General features: G+C 39.0%; 1 protein-coding gene across 4 annotated transcripts in view; it reads right to left on the reverse strand.

Annotated features, from left to right (window-relative positions):
* Positions 1-12,538, reverse strand: part of LOC117307207 (SLIT-ROBO Rho GTPase-activating protein 1-like) — a 53,114-nt gene that overhangs the window by 7,013 nt on the left and 33,563 nt on the right. For all 4 annotated transcript variants that reach the window (XM_033791886.1, XM_033791887.1, XM_033791890.1 and 1 more), the window contains exons 6-18: positions 9,812-9,940; positions 8,845-9,066; positions 8,147-8,248; positions 7,195-7,389; positions 6,436-6,520; positions 6,217-6,244; positions 5,759-5,855; positions 5,453-5,513; positions 4,771-4,848; positions 4,263-4,397; positions 3,801-3,906; positions 2,773-2,988; positions 1,203-1,267 (exon numbers count right to left, since the gene is read on the reverse strand). In XM_033791886.1, coding sequence (XP_033647777.1) covers positions 1,203-1,267; positions 2,773-2,988; positions 3,801-3,906; positions 4,263-4,397; positions 4,771-4,848; positions 5,453-5,513; positions 5,759-5,855; positions 6,217-6,244; positions 6,436-6,520; positions 7,195-7,389; positions 8,147-8,248; positions 8,845-9,066; positions 9,812-9,940 — 1,519 coding nt within the window. The remainder of the gene's footprint in view (positions 1-1,202; positions 1,268-2,772; positions 2,989-3,800; positions 3,907-4,262; positions 4,398-4,770; positions 4,849-5,452; positions 5,514-5,758; positions 5,856-6,216; positions 6,245-6,435; positions 6,521-7,194; positions 7,390-8,146; positions 8,249-8,844; positions 9,067-9,811; positions 9,941-12,538) is intronic.

Here is a 12,538-nt window from a genome sequence, read left to right on the forward strand (position 1 = left end):
GCAAAGAAACATTCTGCAACCAATGACTGGAGTCGAGGCAAACACAGTTTTCATTAATTTGACTTGTTGTAACTAATAACAATAAAACCTAAATTACCAGAGAGGGTTATCTGTTTGCTGCGCAAAAAAAACCCAGCCAGTTTTGGGTCAAGCCTCTGAGGACAAGCTTCAAAACTAGTTAGGGAGCGCCTTGAACAACCAGCAGGGTACATGTGCAAATTACATGTCGTTATTAATATTATTATTATCAACAAAAGTCAGGTACATTCTTCCTGCAATAGACTTTTCGTTTGGGCACACGCCTGCCCACAATCCATAGGACCACTAGTTCCGCTAGACTGCATCATTGTGCTGAAGCATGGGATAGGACCACTAGTTCCGCTAGACCGCATCATTGTGCTGAAGCATGGGATAGGACCACTAGTTCCGCTAGACCGCATCATTGTGCTGAAGCATGGGATAGGACCACTAGTTCCGCTAGACCGCATGATTGTGCTGAAGCATGGGATAGGACCACTAGTTCCGCTAGACCGCATCATTGTGCTGAAGCATGGCATAGGACCACTAGTTCCGCTAGACCGCATCATTGTGCTGAAGCATGGCATAGGACCACTAGTTCCGCTAGACCGCATCATTGTGCTGAAGCATGGGATAGGACCACTAGTTCCGCTAGACCGCATCATTGTGCTGAAGCATGGGATAGGACCACTAGTTCCGCTAGACCGCATCATTGTGCTGAAGCATGGGATAGGACCACTAGTTCCGCTAGACCGCATCATTGTGCTGAAGCATGGGATAGGACCACTAGTTCCGCTAGACTGCATCATTGTGCTGAAGCATGGCATAGGACCACTAGTTCCGCATCATTGTGCTGAAGCATGGCATAGGACCACTAGTTCCGCATCATTGTGCTGAAGCATGGGATAGGACCACTAGTTCCGCTAGACCGCATCATTGTGCTGAAGCATGGGATAGGACCACTAGTTCCGCTAGACAGCATCATTGTGCTGAAGCATGGGATAGGACCACTAGTTCCGCTAGACCGCATCATTGTGCCGAAGCATGGGACCAATCCTACATGTGTACTACGGTGCATTAGTATTTTGAACATTCCAAATGGTCCATGAACACGCTCTGGAATACTTAGAACGTTCCTACTATTTTGACAATTGGGACATTCTCTAACTGCAAAGTCCTCTTACCATTACTAGAGTCATCATCTGCACTTGCTTCAGGTATGGTCTCCAAACTACCAGTTGGACTAGAGCTGGATTATAAACAAATCAAACAAATAAATAACACATTTTGTTGCGATGGTTACAAAGTATAACTGCAGCCATATTTTAACCATAAAAACTCCTTAGAAGTATAATGATAATAAAAACAGTAATAATAATTTATTTTATATCTAGTGTGTCCTCTCCATCCAAGGATGTTCAAAGCACAAATTAAAATAAAAATCACATTAACAATTACACTACAGCAACAAACAATATAAATTACATCAAAATACCTACAATACATCCTAAAAATGCAAAAAGGTACCAACTACATACATGACATCAAAATGCAGCAAAACAATTACATAAACAAATTTAAAAAAAAAAACAGAATCTCTCACCCCTATGTAAGAGGGTATAAAACATTGCAATAAGTACAGCAAAATAAACAATCAAAAGAGAATAAAATATGGCAATGCACACAACAATAATCTACAACAACAGACTCTATGCATCCCTAAACATTTGGTAAATTAAACACACATAAAGGAAGGTAAGGCATTCCACCACTTTGAAGCAGTCAAAGCAAAGACGCTATCACCAAAAGACTACAGCATCCGACTCATAGGATACTTAAGTAGTATTTCACCAAGGCACAATTTCATAGAGCTGCTTATGCAGAAAATACTGCTTAAAAAATCCCTGCTTAGCAACTATGAACAGAATACCAGTCACAAATTGTACATGTGCAATCATATTTTGGCTGGTAACCTTATTCTGGTAAGCATAGTTTTATTTTGATGGGCTTTTATTTGTGCTGAGGCAGCTCTGTGAAATTGGGCCCTGTTAACCTCAGGCAATATCTATGTAGTCTTTTGAAAGTAAAAAGGTCACAGACATAATCAGGAGTTAAAAAGTGTTCACATTTAAAAACAATCAGTTAAAGCACAGGCAGTTAAATTATTGGTAAAATTAACCATGTGTTCATTTTTATCAGTATAAGGGGCCATTCACAATAACAATTTTTAATTCGGGTGGGTGGGTCAAAGAAATTGAGATTCAGCTTTTGTTTAAAGAACTGTAAATATATACACTGACAAAATACCCAGCTGGCCAAGATCATCAATTTCAACCCTGATTAAATTACAAAGTTGTTTGCTTAAACCAAGAAAAGCCACTGAAAACGACTAGTGTTGGAAAACTTTGATCTAAAATATCTGGTTCATTTGAGACATTAATTTGTTCTTGGGTGTAAAGATTTTAAAAAACAATTTTAAACATTGACTTTTCCAGGGATGTGATAGGCTGTTGAGAGTGCATAGTGTGAAAGCATGCAGGCTCAAAAACGTCGAGCATAAAGCCCTATTTTAACATTTATCTTTGGTTTTATCTCTGCTATCTGGGCATTATTGTATGGTTTTATCTTCATTTCTTTATGAAATTGATCTGAAAAAGAAAAAAAAGGGAAATCCGTTTAAAAATGGAGAAATCACATCCCTGCTTCTTTGAATGGCATAAATAATTTCACTTTGTCATGGTGCTATGAGCTTACCTTAGATCAGTGATGGAGGGGTCTTCATAAAGCATTCCTCCATCCTGTGGAAAGATGTCTTCCTGAAAGACGATCATCGTCTGGATGAGGTCGTTGATATGACTCTGCCACATCATGATGTCTTCATCAGAGTCAGGCTGCTGGATCAGTGTTGGCCCAAAGCATACAGCTAGGTTATGAGAATCCATCATGTTCTCATCGCTGTACTGTGCAAGCCTTGAGGAAACAAATAACACATAGATGAGATTAAATTAATGTGAACATTCCATGTAAAATGGCTTGCCGACCTCGGGGTTCCCCGACGTGGAGACAGCTTGACAAAAAAAACCAAGTATGTCGCTCTATCATAGATGTGTGTAAGTGGAATTAACCAGGTGAAAAGGCAAACAGCAGGTCATTTGCCTTTGACAAATGAACATGTGACAGACCTCGAACAAATTAGATCACTCTGATTGCAATTTGGAAATTTCTCAATTAGATCACTCTGATTGCAATTTGGAAATTTCTCATTAACATCTAGAAGTTTTCTACGCTTAAATTTCAGTTTACCTAACACCATGTGTCTCCAAGTAGAATTCAGTTCTGATAAGAACTAGCCAGATTAGACCCCTGAGAACTTTCCCTGCTAATCTTATCTACTGCCATGCAGTATATTTATTAGCCTCCTTGGGATGAATTGAGCAGGCTAGTCAAAATGATATCTAGGAGTAGTCCCATGATCCACTAATCTACTCCAAAGTAGATACAAAATTAGCAGGACTAGTTCTTTGAGAACTAGGCAGGACTTGTTCTTATCAAAACTTAATTTCACTCGAAGAAAGTAACATATGGTGTAACCTCAGCATGAACAACACCTCTGCAAACACACGATAGAGCAAATTACATAGAGCACATGAACCTTGTACCTTGTTTATCAGTTTTAAATAGCACACCTAAATTGAATACCTGTATCTAGCAATATTTGAAGAGGAAAAGAAAATGGGTTTTCAAGCTTAACGCCAGGCATAGTTGACCAGTCACAAACCTACCTTTTCAGGAATGCAAAGAGATATCTCATGACAATCATAACACTGTCTGGTAGGTCATTGACGAGGCTGTTCAGACCAGGTATCCTGTCTGCATCACGGTAAGTTTCTGAATCGGGCAAATAACAATCAATCAGTCAAGCTATTAGAAAATGACTAAGACCAGGGCCTTATCTCATAGAGCTGCTTAGGCAGAAAATATTGCTCAACAATTTCAAGCTAAGCAGAAATATGCAGGATACCAACACCAATTTGTACGTGTGACAGGGTAGTTTGGCTGGTAACCTCATTCTGGTAAGTTTTGTTGTGCTTAGCTGCCTTTTCTGATTAAGCAGCTCTATGATATTGGGCTTTTTGCTTAAGCAGAAAAGAAGTGGAAAATAGTCTGGTTACTTTTTGTACAATGAATATTAGCATCCATTACTGTTATTACTGTAAACATAGGGTACAAGGCTTTATACTCACTGGCACATTCCATGAACTGAGGGAACAATGTTGTAGGAAACAAAGGCTCAGGCAGTTCTCTGAAGTACAGCTTGAGTACACTAGCAACCAAGTTGATGTCCGCTAGTTCATCTAAATTCTCAAATGGATCTTCCCCTATTAAAAAAGAAATAACAAAATAAATAAAAACTTCCATACAAGCAGTAATTGACTGTGCATGCAAGTCTCGGATGAAGTCAAACACTCTGCACCACAAAAATATAAAAAGGTCAGTCAATGAATTTTTAGATCTTTCCACAGCTTTATAACACATGACCTTTTGTTCTAAAGATTGAGAGCTACCCATGAACTATCTTGCCTGCCAGGAAATGCACTGGAATACTCAAATGTAACTTTAAAAATAAGATGAGATGCCAAAGCTTCTGAGCACAGATGAGTATTCAATTAAACACAATCAAGTCCCACCCCCATTTGATTCTGATAGTTTCTTGGATGGAAATGGTTTCCTTTTTTCTTATCAATCTCTTACCTTTCTCAAATGCGTCTTTCATTGATGAGATCTCTTGATGCGCACCAGGCATTCTGAATATACCAAGATGGTGTAAACCTGATGAGGGATTACCAAAACTAGAGTTAGCCTTTCATTATCAAAGAGGGGCGAAGGACAAACAAGGTCTCAAATTAAAGTCGTGTCTGAATTAATTATTTAATGAGTGAACAAAGAAAAATGTACTTAGTGATTTGTTAATAGCTACATTTAAAAAATACTTTTCAAATGCTATGATGTACACTTTAACTGCCACTCCCAATTGAAACTAACTTGAGGCAGGCACGAGATTTGGCACTTGGATTCTTTATTGAGTTCATGGGTTGACCAACATTACATTGAGCTTTTATATACTTTTCTCACTATTTAATAACAATTTGCTGTTTTTTCCAAGGCCCCCAAAAATTGGAAATCGGACTTAGACGTAAGTAGGAAGAATATGTGCATGAAAATAATTTCATTAAAATGTTACCCCCACAACCACTTCAGGAATTTACCAATTGTGGGAAAACCCCCTTAGTTAATCATTAACCACAGTGTCATCCCTTAATAACTCGCTAGTTCCCTTCCCTTTGATGAAATCTACACAGTTCAGTCAGGTCAACTTCAATTATAAAAAATAAAGTATTACTAAAGAGAAAACACCCCAATGGTAAACACTTACCGTACAAGGAAATACACTCTACACAACTCTGTACAACCGTAGGAATGTCTCGCTTGGTAATCTACAATGAGATTAAGAGTCAAATATTATTATTAAGTGTTTCAAAACTAATTAGGGAAATTTACAGGCAACCAGGGCAAAACTGTATAAAGCTGTTGTGCAGGAAATACTACTAAGCAAATTTCTTTGATACACAAAAAATGGGTGGGACACCAGTCACAACAATGTCAACTTTATGGACTTTCGGCTGGTAAACAGTTTCTGCTAAGCAATATTTTTGAAGACCAAAACATTTGCATTGCTTACTTCAAGATACTCCTGCAGGTTTCCTCCAAATAGGCGAGCATGATGAACTGACTTGGGACGTGGCTTCGTCTTTCTGGGCAAGGTCTGCAAGTTCTGCCTGTTACACACACAAAAATGAAATACAGAAATTGAAACTTCAAGAAAATGCAAACACTTATTACAGTATGAAAGATTCTGTACATGCATCTATACTCCCTATGCCCACAGGTGTCCTAAATACTCCACTATCCTCCATTCTATCATACCTCGACACCAACATATTCGTACTTAGATGATATTGAAATGCCTGACCCAGTGATAAGAAAATGTCATTTGAGCCAACATACCTCAATCCTCCACAGTCAAAACAACTTCCTAATGGGTATTTTGAAGGTTTTGGAGGGAAACAGGCTACAACTTTACTACCCATCTGAACATACAAGAAAACATTCAGAATCACTTTCTTCTTTAGCACTTACCTGTGCCTGTCTGAGGAATTGGCTTCACCTGAAACAAATAACAGAGGACAAGAAATATATCATGCATCAATATTTATGCTCATACAGGTGTCAAGACTAGGACTAAAACCCACATTCTGCTGATCGGAAACGACAAGACACTATAAACAACTTCATCATTCATTCAATAACTTTTAAAGCATTCCAATATAAATAAAAGTCCTATAAAAGAGTACTTACTAATTCCTAGACCCTTCTGTATGAGGTCGTGTCTTGCTTGCATGCGAGTTAGTCTGTTACTCTTCTGGAGATATTCCTTGTATTTCTGCAAATCAAGATACACAAATCATCAATACTAAAGAACAACACATCAGTGAACAGAATCATAGCTTAAAATTCTACAACTCTTCAAGTTGTTTATTCAATATGAACGATTTGACAAAAAATTTCACTTGAAGGATATCCACCACAGTGGTACTTTACACTATTTTAACCTGATGTTAGATACTTCTTTTCATAATTTCTACAAGGACTGTTTATTGGAACATGAGTTCATTTCAAATATGAATTTGACCTTGGAGTTCCTTGAAATGGTCAACAAAAAAAACATCATTCTAAAAAATGCCAGTTAAAACACATGAGGACCAGTCCAAAACACATCTCAGTCTCATGTTTTAGGATACACTGTCTCTTTATTTTCACAATTGACCCCTTGCACGCGCGTCACACGCGGCGACTGATGCCACCCTCACCATGTTGGTGGACAGTTAGGTTTACGTGTATTAACGCCGCGTTGCCTAAAATAAGCACTTCACTGCATAACGCACGGCATAGAGTTATATATAAAAATGCACAGTGAAATTGCTACTCAAGATTTTTCTGATGATGACGTCAGGTGAATTGGGTCAATTGGAAAAAGAGCACATCACAAAACTTAATTTGACCTTCAAGTCTCTCTCTTTAAAGTGAATGGTCTACAAAAGAAACATCCAAACCTACCTCAAGATAGTACATCTCAGTCTCTTGTTTAAGGATGCGCTGCCTTTTCATGGAAGGAGCGCGGTTGAGGTCCGGTGTGGACAGGGAGTCTACCATCCTACGGATTGACTTGAACTGTGTCATTACATCATCCTCACTTGGGTTACAGTCATCCTCAAGCCAGTTCCGCTCCACTTCACGTATGGTTTTATGAATCTGACATCAACGAGAAAGAGAAACAATGTTCAAGCACGTACAAATATTCTTTTATTTTTTTAATTAAAAATAAAAAAAATCTGCAGGGGAATCTTACCGTCAAGGGAACTCTGCAAACTCACACAGTTACATTTCTTTACATTTTCAGTTCGAGTTTTACAGAGGAAAAAAATCATTTAGGTCTAAAATTCATAATCAGAAGCTTTTAGAATCAAGTTAAACAACATTGTGTTGCATCCCTTCCAATCCTTTAAAACCTTAAGATTTCTACCATGCCAGTCGCTAGTGTATGTCTTAATTAAATGATCTTCCCATTAAGGGAGCTCTGCAAACTCCCATGAGGGGATATAAACACCAAGCTGGCAACAACCAATCCCTCTCATACAAACATTGGTTCAATGTCTGTGATTATGAATTACACAATCCGAGAGGTGTGATTCAGTAACTAGACAGCAGCACTTAGCTTTCTTAGGATTCAAACCCACAACCTTGTGCTTGCAAGTCTTGCAGTCTAACCACTGAACCACAGTTAGCTTGGTAGGATTCAAACCCATAACCTTGTGCTTGCAAGTCTTGCAGTCTAACCACTGGACCACAGTTAGCTTGGTAGGATTCAAACCCACAACCTTGTGCTTGCAAGTCTTGCAGTCTAACCATGTACTCAATCTCATGGCCATAAAACACAAAAGCCTTCATAGAAGATGTAAGTAACAAAAGTATGTAAGCTTGTATCTCAGTTGCAAACATGAATGATTACCTCATCTGTTTCTATCTTGAGGGCTGCAATGGTCTTGTACAGCTTCTCATAGCGGTTTTCAAGATCACTCTGTAGATGATGTGGCGCTGTTAACTCATGTGTCTAGGTTCATAGTAAGAGAAATAGTCAATAGATATTAGTTCCCATTAATATTCAGTATCAAGGCCATGTCACATTAGGGAATGTACAGGCAACGTCCAAAGGAAATGCATTCACATTTCAGTTTTCTCTTCACAGTTACAGCCAAAAGATTGTTCTTGATGCATCTGAAATGTTTTTTTGTGCACCCAGTCAGTTGGTTGCCTCCAAGTTGTCTGATAAAAAACACTAGCCTGTGACCAACATGGGTTTTACCATGTTCAAATCAACATAACGCAACAGTGCAGCTTTGTTGATCTCAACATGGAACAAATGATCCTTTGTTCTACTTAATGGGTCTCTCTCTATCCACTGATGCCAGCAATTAAGAAATCATCTTCAAAACCAAATAACAGGATTTCTTGCATAAGAAATAAGCGGGACACCAAGTCACAGACTGAACATGTGACATGGTATTTTGGCTGGTAACTTTATTCTGATAAGCCTAACTTGCTTGTGCTTAGCTGCTTTAAGTGCTTAACAACTTTATAAACTTGGGCCCTGTTCCTAATGCTTTCAGTTTTTACCTAGGTTAGAAGAGGGAAGAAGTCTGCACCTACCTTATCCCCAGCATGAGACTGATACTGGAATGACTGTGGTGCTACAAACGGCCTGGTGTTACCCTGGAGGAATAGCTTCTTGTCTTCCTCACAGCTTAGTCTCCTCATGTTTAGCTCAAGACGTCGCAGCTCATCTTGCTGAAGGGCTTGCGTCTGGACTTCCGCTGTCTGGAACGCCTTCAGTCCTTTACGTAGAAGCTGGATGTACCTTAGATCTAGACACTGTGGAGGGAAGCAGCATTACACAACAAATTACCAACAAATATTTTGTATTATTCTTGTTCATTTCTGGTAATGAAACCATGGATGTCTGAAAAGTGCACAAAATCACTGTAGCTGGGCAGCATGAGGAATAGTGTAACAGGCAAGTGATCTGGTTTATTTTATTTAGGGGATGAAAAAAGAAAAGTTGACCAGAACGGGGTCTGAACCTTAAGGCCTAATTGTTTGCATTATGCTGGCCTAATGACTTGGTCTTCCTTCATGTATACATGTACATAACCTCACTCGCTTGCCTCCCTTATCAATTAAATGAATGCATGTGATGAAAAGTTTTTCCAAGACCAACTTCTTCCAGGCCTTCAATTACACAGATGCCATGGACACTGTTGCCCCTGGTCTCGGCCTTGGTGCCCCCTCAAAAGTTTTCTATAGACTGTAGGATGTTCCAATAGAAGTGCCCTTTACCAATTGAAAAAAAGACCGATCCTTTAGGCCTCGCCCACGAGGCATGTGTGAGCAAGAACACATGAGCCTCTCCAATGCCTTGTTGCACAATTCTGACGTGCGCCAAGCATACGTGCACGCATGTCGGACTTAATTTGCCGGCCCTGGTTGCGTTGTGATTGGTCAATACGCAATGGGGCGGAGCTTAATGGATCGGTCTATTGTCCTCTCAAAGATGAAATTCCTGGCCTGTTCTTCCTAATATTATGGTCTAAATTATTCTTAACATTTTAATACTTACATCTACGATTTTGTCCAGGTCGGTGTGGAAGAATTTGGTCACACTTGAGTTGGCTGCCCCAATGGAAATAATGTAGTCATTCCTGGCTTTGGTTGCTTTGACTTCACTTTCACGGTGCTTTATTGAACACTGTAATAGAAATGTACAAACAGTTTTAGAGGTTTTGTGAGTTTATTTTGCATAATGTCATTGCATACATTTGCCAGTCCATGACTGTCGAGAAAAATAGTCGGGCACCATCACTTCAAAAAAATGATTTCACTGGATGCTTGTTACAGGTCGTTTTTATGTTCTTATTTTTTTTTTAGTATTTGGCAATAAAATGGGTCTACTTTTTAGCCACAGTGAACACAACAAAATGAGTTCACTTTGCAAGTATGTGCTGGTATCAACAAAGGGTGGATCAATGCTCAGTGAAATCAACATACCAGTAAGCTACCACAAATGTTCAATGTATGAAATTGGACACTGGATGAGTGTGTTAAAGAAAGCAATGTGTAATTGAAAATATCAACACCTGACTGGGCATATTTTAATTGACTAGTCCCGTCTTGAATGATGACATGGTATTTCAGCTAGTTAACCATTTTCTGGTAAGCATAATTTTGTTGTGCTTAGCTACTACGTGTGTTTTACTCAATGATATTGGGCCCAAACCCATTTGGTTGAAGTCCGCATTGTTAATGGGTACATACATGTAACAACCATCAAATTATGGTGTTGTGTATTTTCCTATTTCTATCTGTGCCTTCACTCAACATTCAGTCAATGTGACCAGTGACACACAGCAACTAACCACAACCCAGAATAACAATGAACCACTACAATACACAACTTAATGACAATCATATGACCCCATTGTCTGATCCTGCCAATATTATTGTTTTAAGTTACACACAATTCACAAGATCAATGATCAATGTATCTTTGATTTGGGCATGCAGGATGTGATATTCCTTCCTGCAGGAAGGTTTCCAATGGCCTGAGGCGGTGCTGTCATCATGACACCCCCCCCCTTCAATGAACAATGAATATTAATTGATTGGGTACTTCTACTTTTCAAGCTCTAAGCACAAAACCAGTTCTGATAGTTGTGGAGACTCACATGTTACGGATACAGTTCATACAAGTACAATGAGCGTAACACAATAGCCCAAGCATTTTCTAAACCTCAGCTTTGGCTCTGTCTCGGGCCTGAGCTCTGTCATCAGTTTAGAAGCAGTGTACAATTTTGCATGGTGTTCATGTACAAAGCCAGGAGCTTCAAGGCTACCCAATGTTTGGAAAATGCCCTTTATATATAGATACCAAAAGAAATACCCTGTTTGTGTTAGTGTTGGTACCAGCAATATGCTCCCAAGTAGGATTTGCATGGTGGAACTTTGTATGGTGGAAATACGATATGGAAAGGTTTGCGGTAACACCATGTATAGACTATCTCTAATGAGTTGGGGTGGTTCTGAAATATGCTTCTACATGAACGGCAACCCGGATGCTTCTTTTGTTGAATTCAAGGAATGTATGTATGTTCCATTGTTATGGAAAGTTTAAAATGTATAGAGGACAAGCACACCCCCTTAGATATAGTTACATTACTAACCCAACTTAGGACTAGAATAACTCCTAGGACTAGTCCTAACCACAGTTATTTGATAGTGATGCAGGGACCAAGCTTGTTGTGGGTGACCAGCCATTGTCACCACAATGCACATGATATTCTTAAGTTTATTTTATTATTTTATTTTAAGTTTATTTTATTAACACTGTGGGCCCAATGCTTTGTTCATGACCAGTCAATGAACCGAACCCCAATAAAAGCATAATGGGCACGTAGAATCCTCCAACCCATGAACAACTATTTTGGAATCGTAAAACTGAACAGTTCAACTATGACTGTTTGAATTTACAAGTGCATCAAGATTAGTTCATATTCCACTGCAAATGCACACTTTCACTCTGCATACTTTTCTGTATCCGTACATCATGTACATGACAAAGCAATAGTTGTTTTGAATGGTTTTTCCCCCCTTCTCCATCAGTCCTTTTCCTAGAAAGATTAGTCAGGGCGTACATGAGAGCGCTTGAAGCAAAACCTCAACATTTGTTGAACTTATTTTGATGTAGAGTTTTTCAACCAAAATCATTACATTTTGGAGTATTTCTTAAATCGATTTTTGGCTGAACAGAGAGAAATTTACTAGAGCTGAATTTCAGCCTGTGACCTCCGGATTAACGTGCCATGCTCTGCAAACTGAGCTACACATGTACATGTACTTAGCCCTATGTTGGCAGTCTCCCTATTTTGTCGTATTTGTTCTGGGGTGCCAGTCAGAAGCCTAGGACCTGCAACTGCCATGTAGTCCGGGGATTACACCCAAGTTTTGGATATTTCAACTACGTACTATACTCTGCTTGACTTAAGGTGCAAATAATATGCTTGTGGGGTGCCAGTCAGAAGCCTAGGACCTGCAACTGCCATGTAGTCCGGGGATTACACCCAAGTTTTGGATATTTCAACTACGTACTATACTCTGCTTGACTTAAGGTGCAAATAATATGCTTGTGATTTTGTTCACAGAACTTGAGAAAGTACTGATGATACAGTGCTAACACACATCAGTGTGTATGGATAAAACCAAAATGAATATTAATTATTACATTAATTGTCAACAGCATGTACTTGTACAGTGCACATTATGTACATGTTTGTACCAACTTGGAAGTTCT

The sequence above is a fragment of the Asterias rubens genome, chromosome 2, assembly GCF_902459465.1.
Source record: "Asterias rubens chromosome 2, eAstRub1.3, whole genome shotgun sequence".
Lineage (NCBI taxonomy): Eukaryota > Metazoa > Echinodermata > Asteroidea > Forcipulatida > Asteriidae > Asterias > Asterias rubens.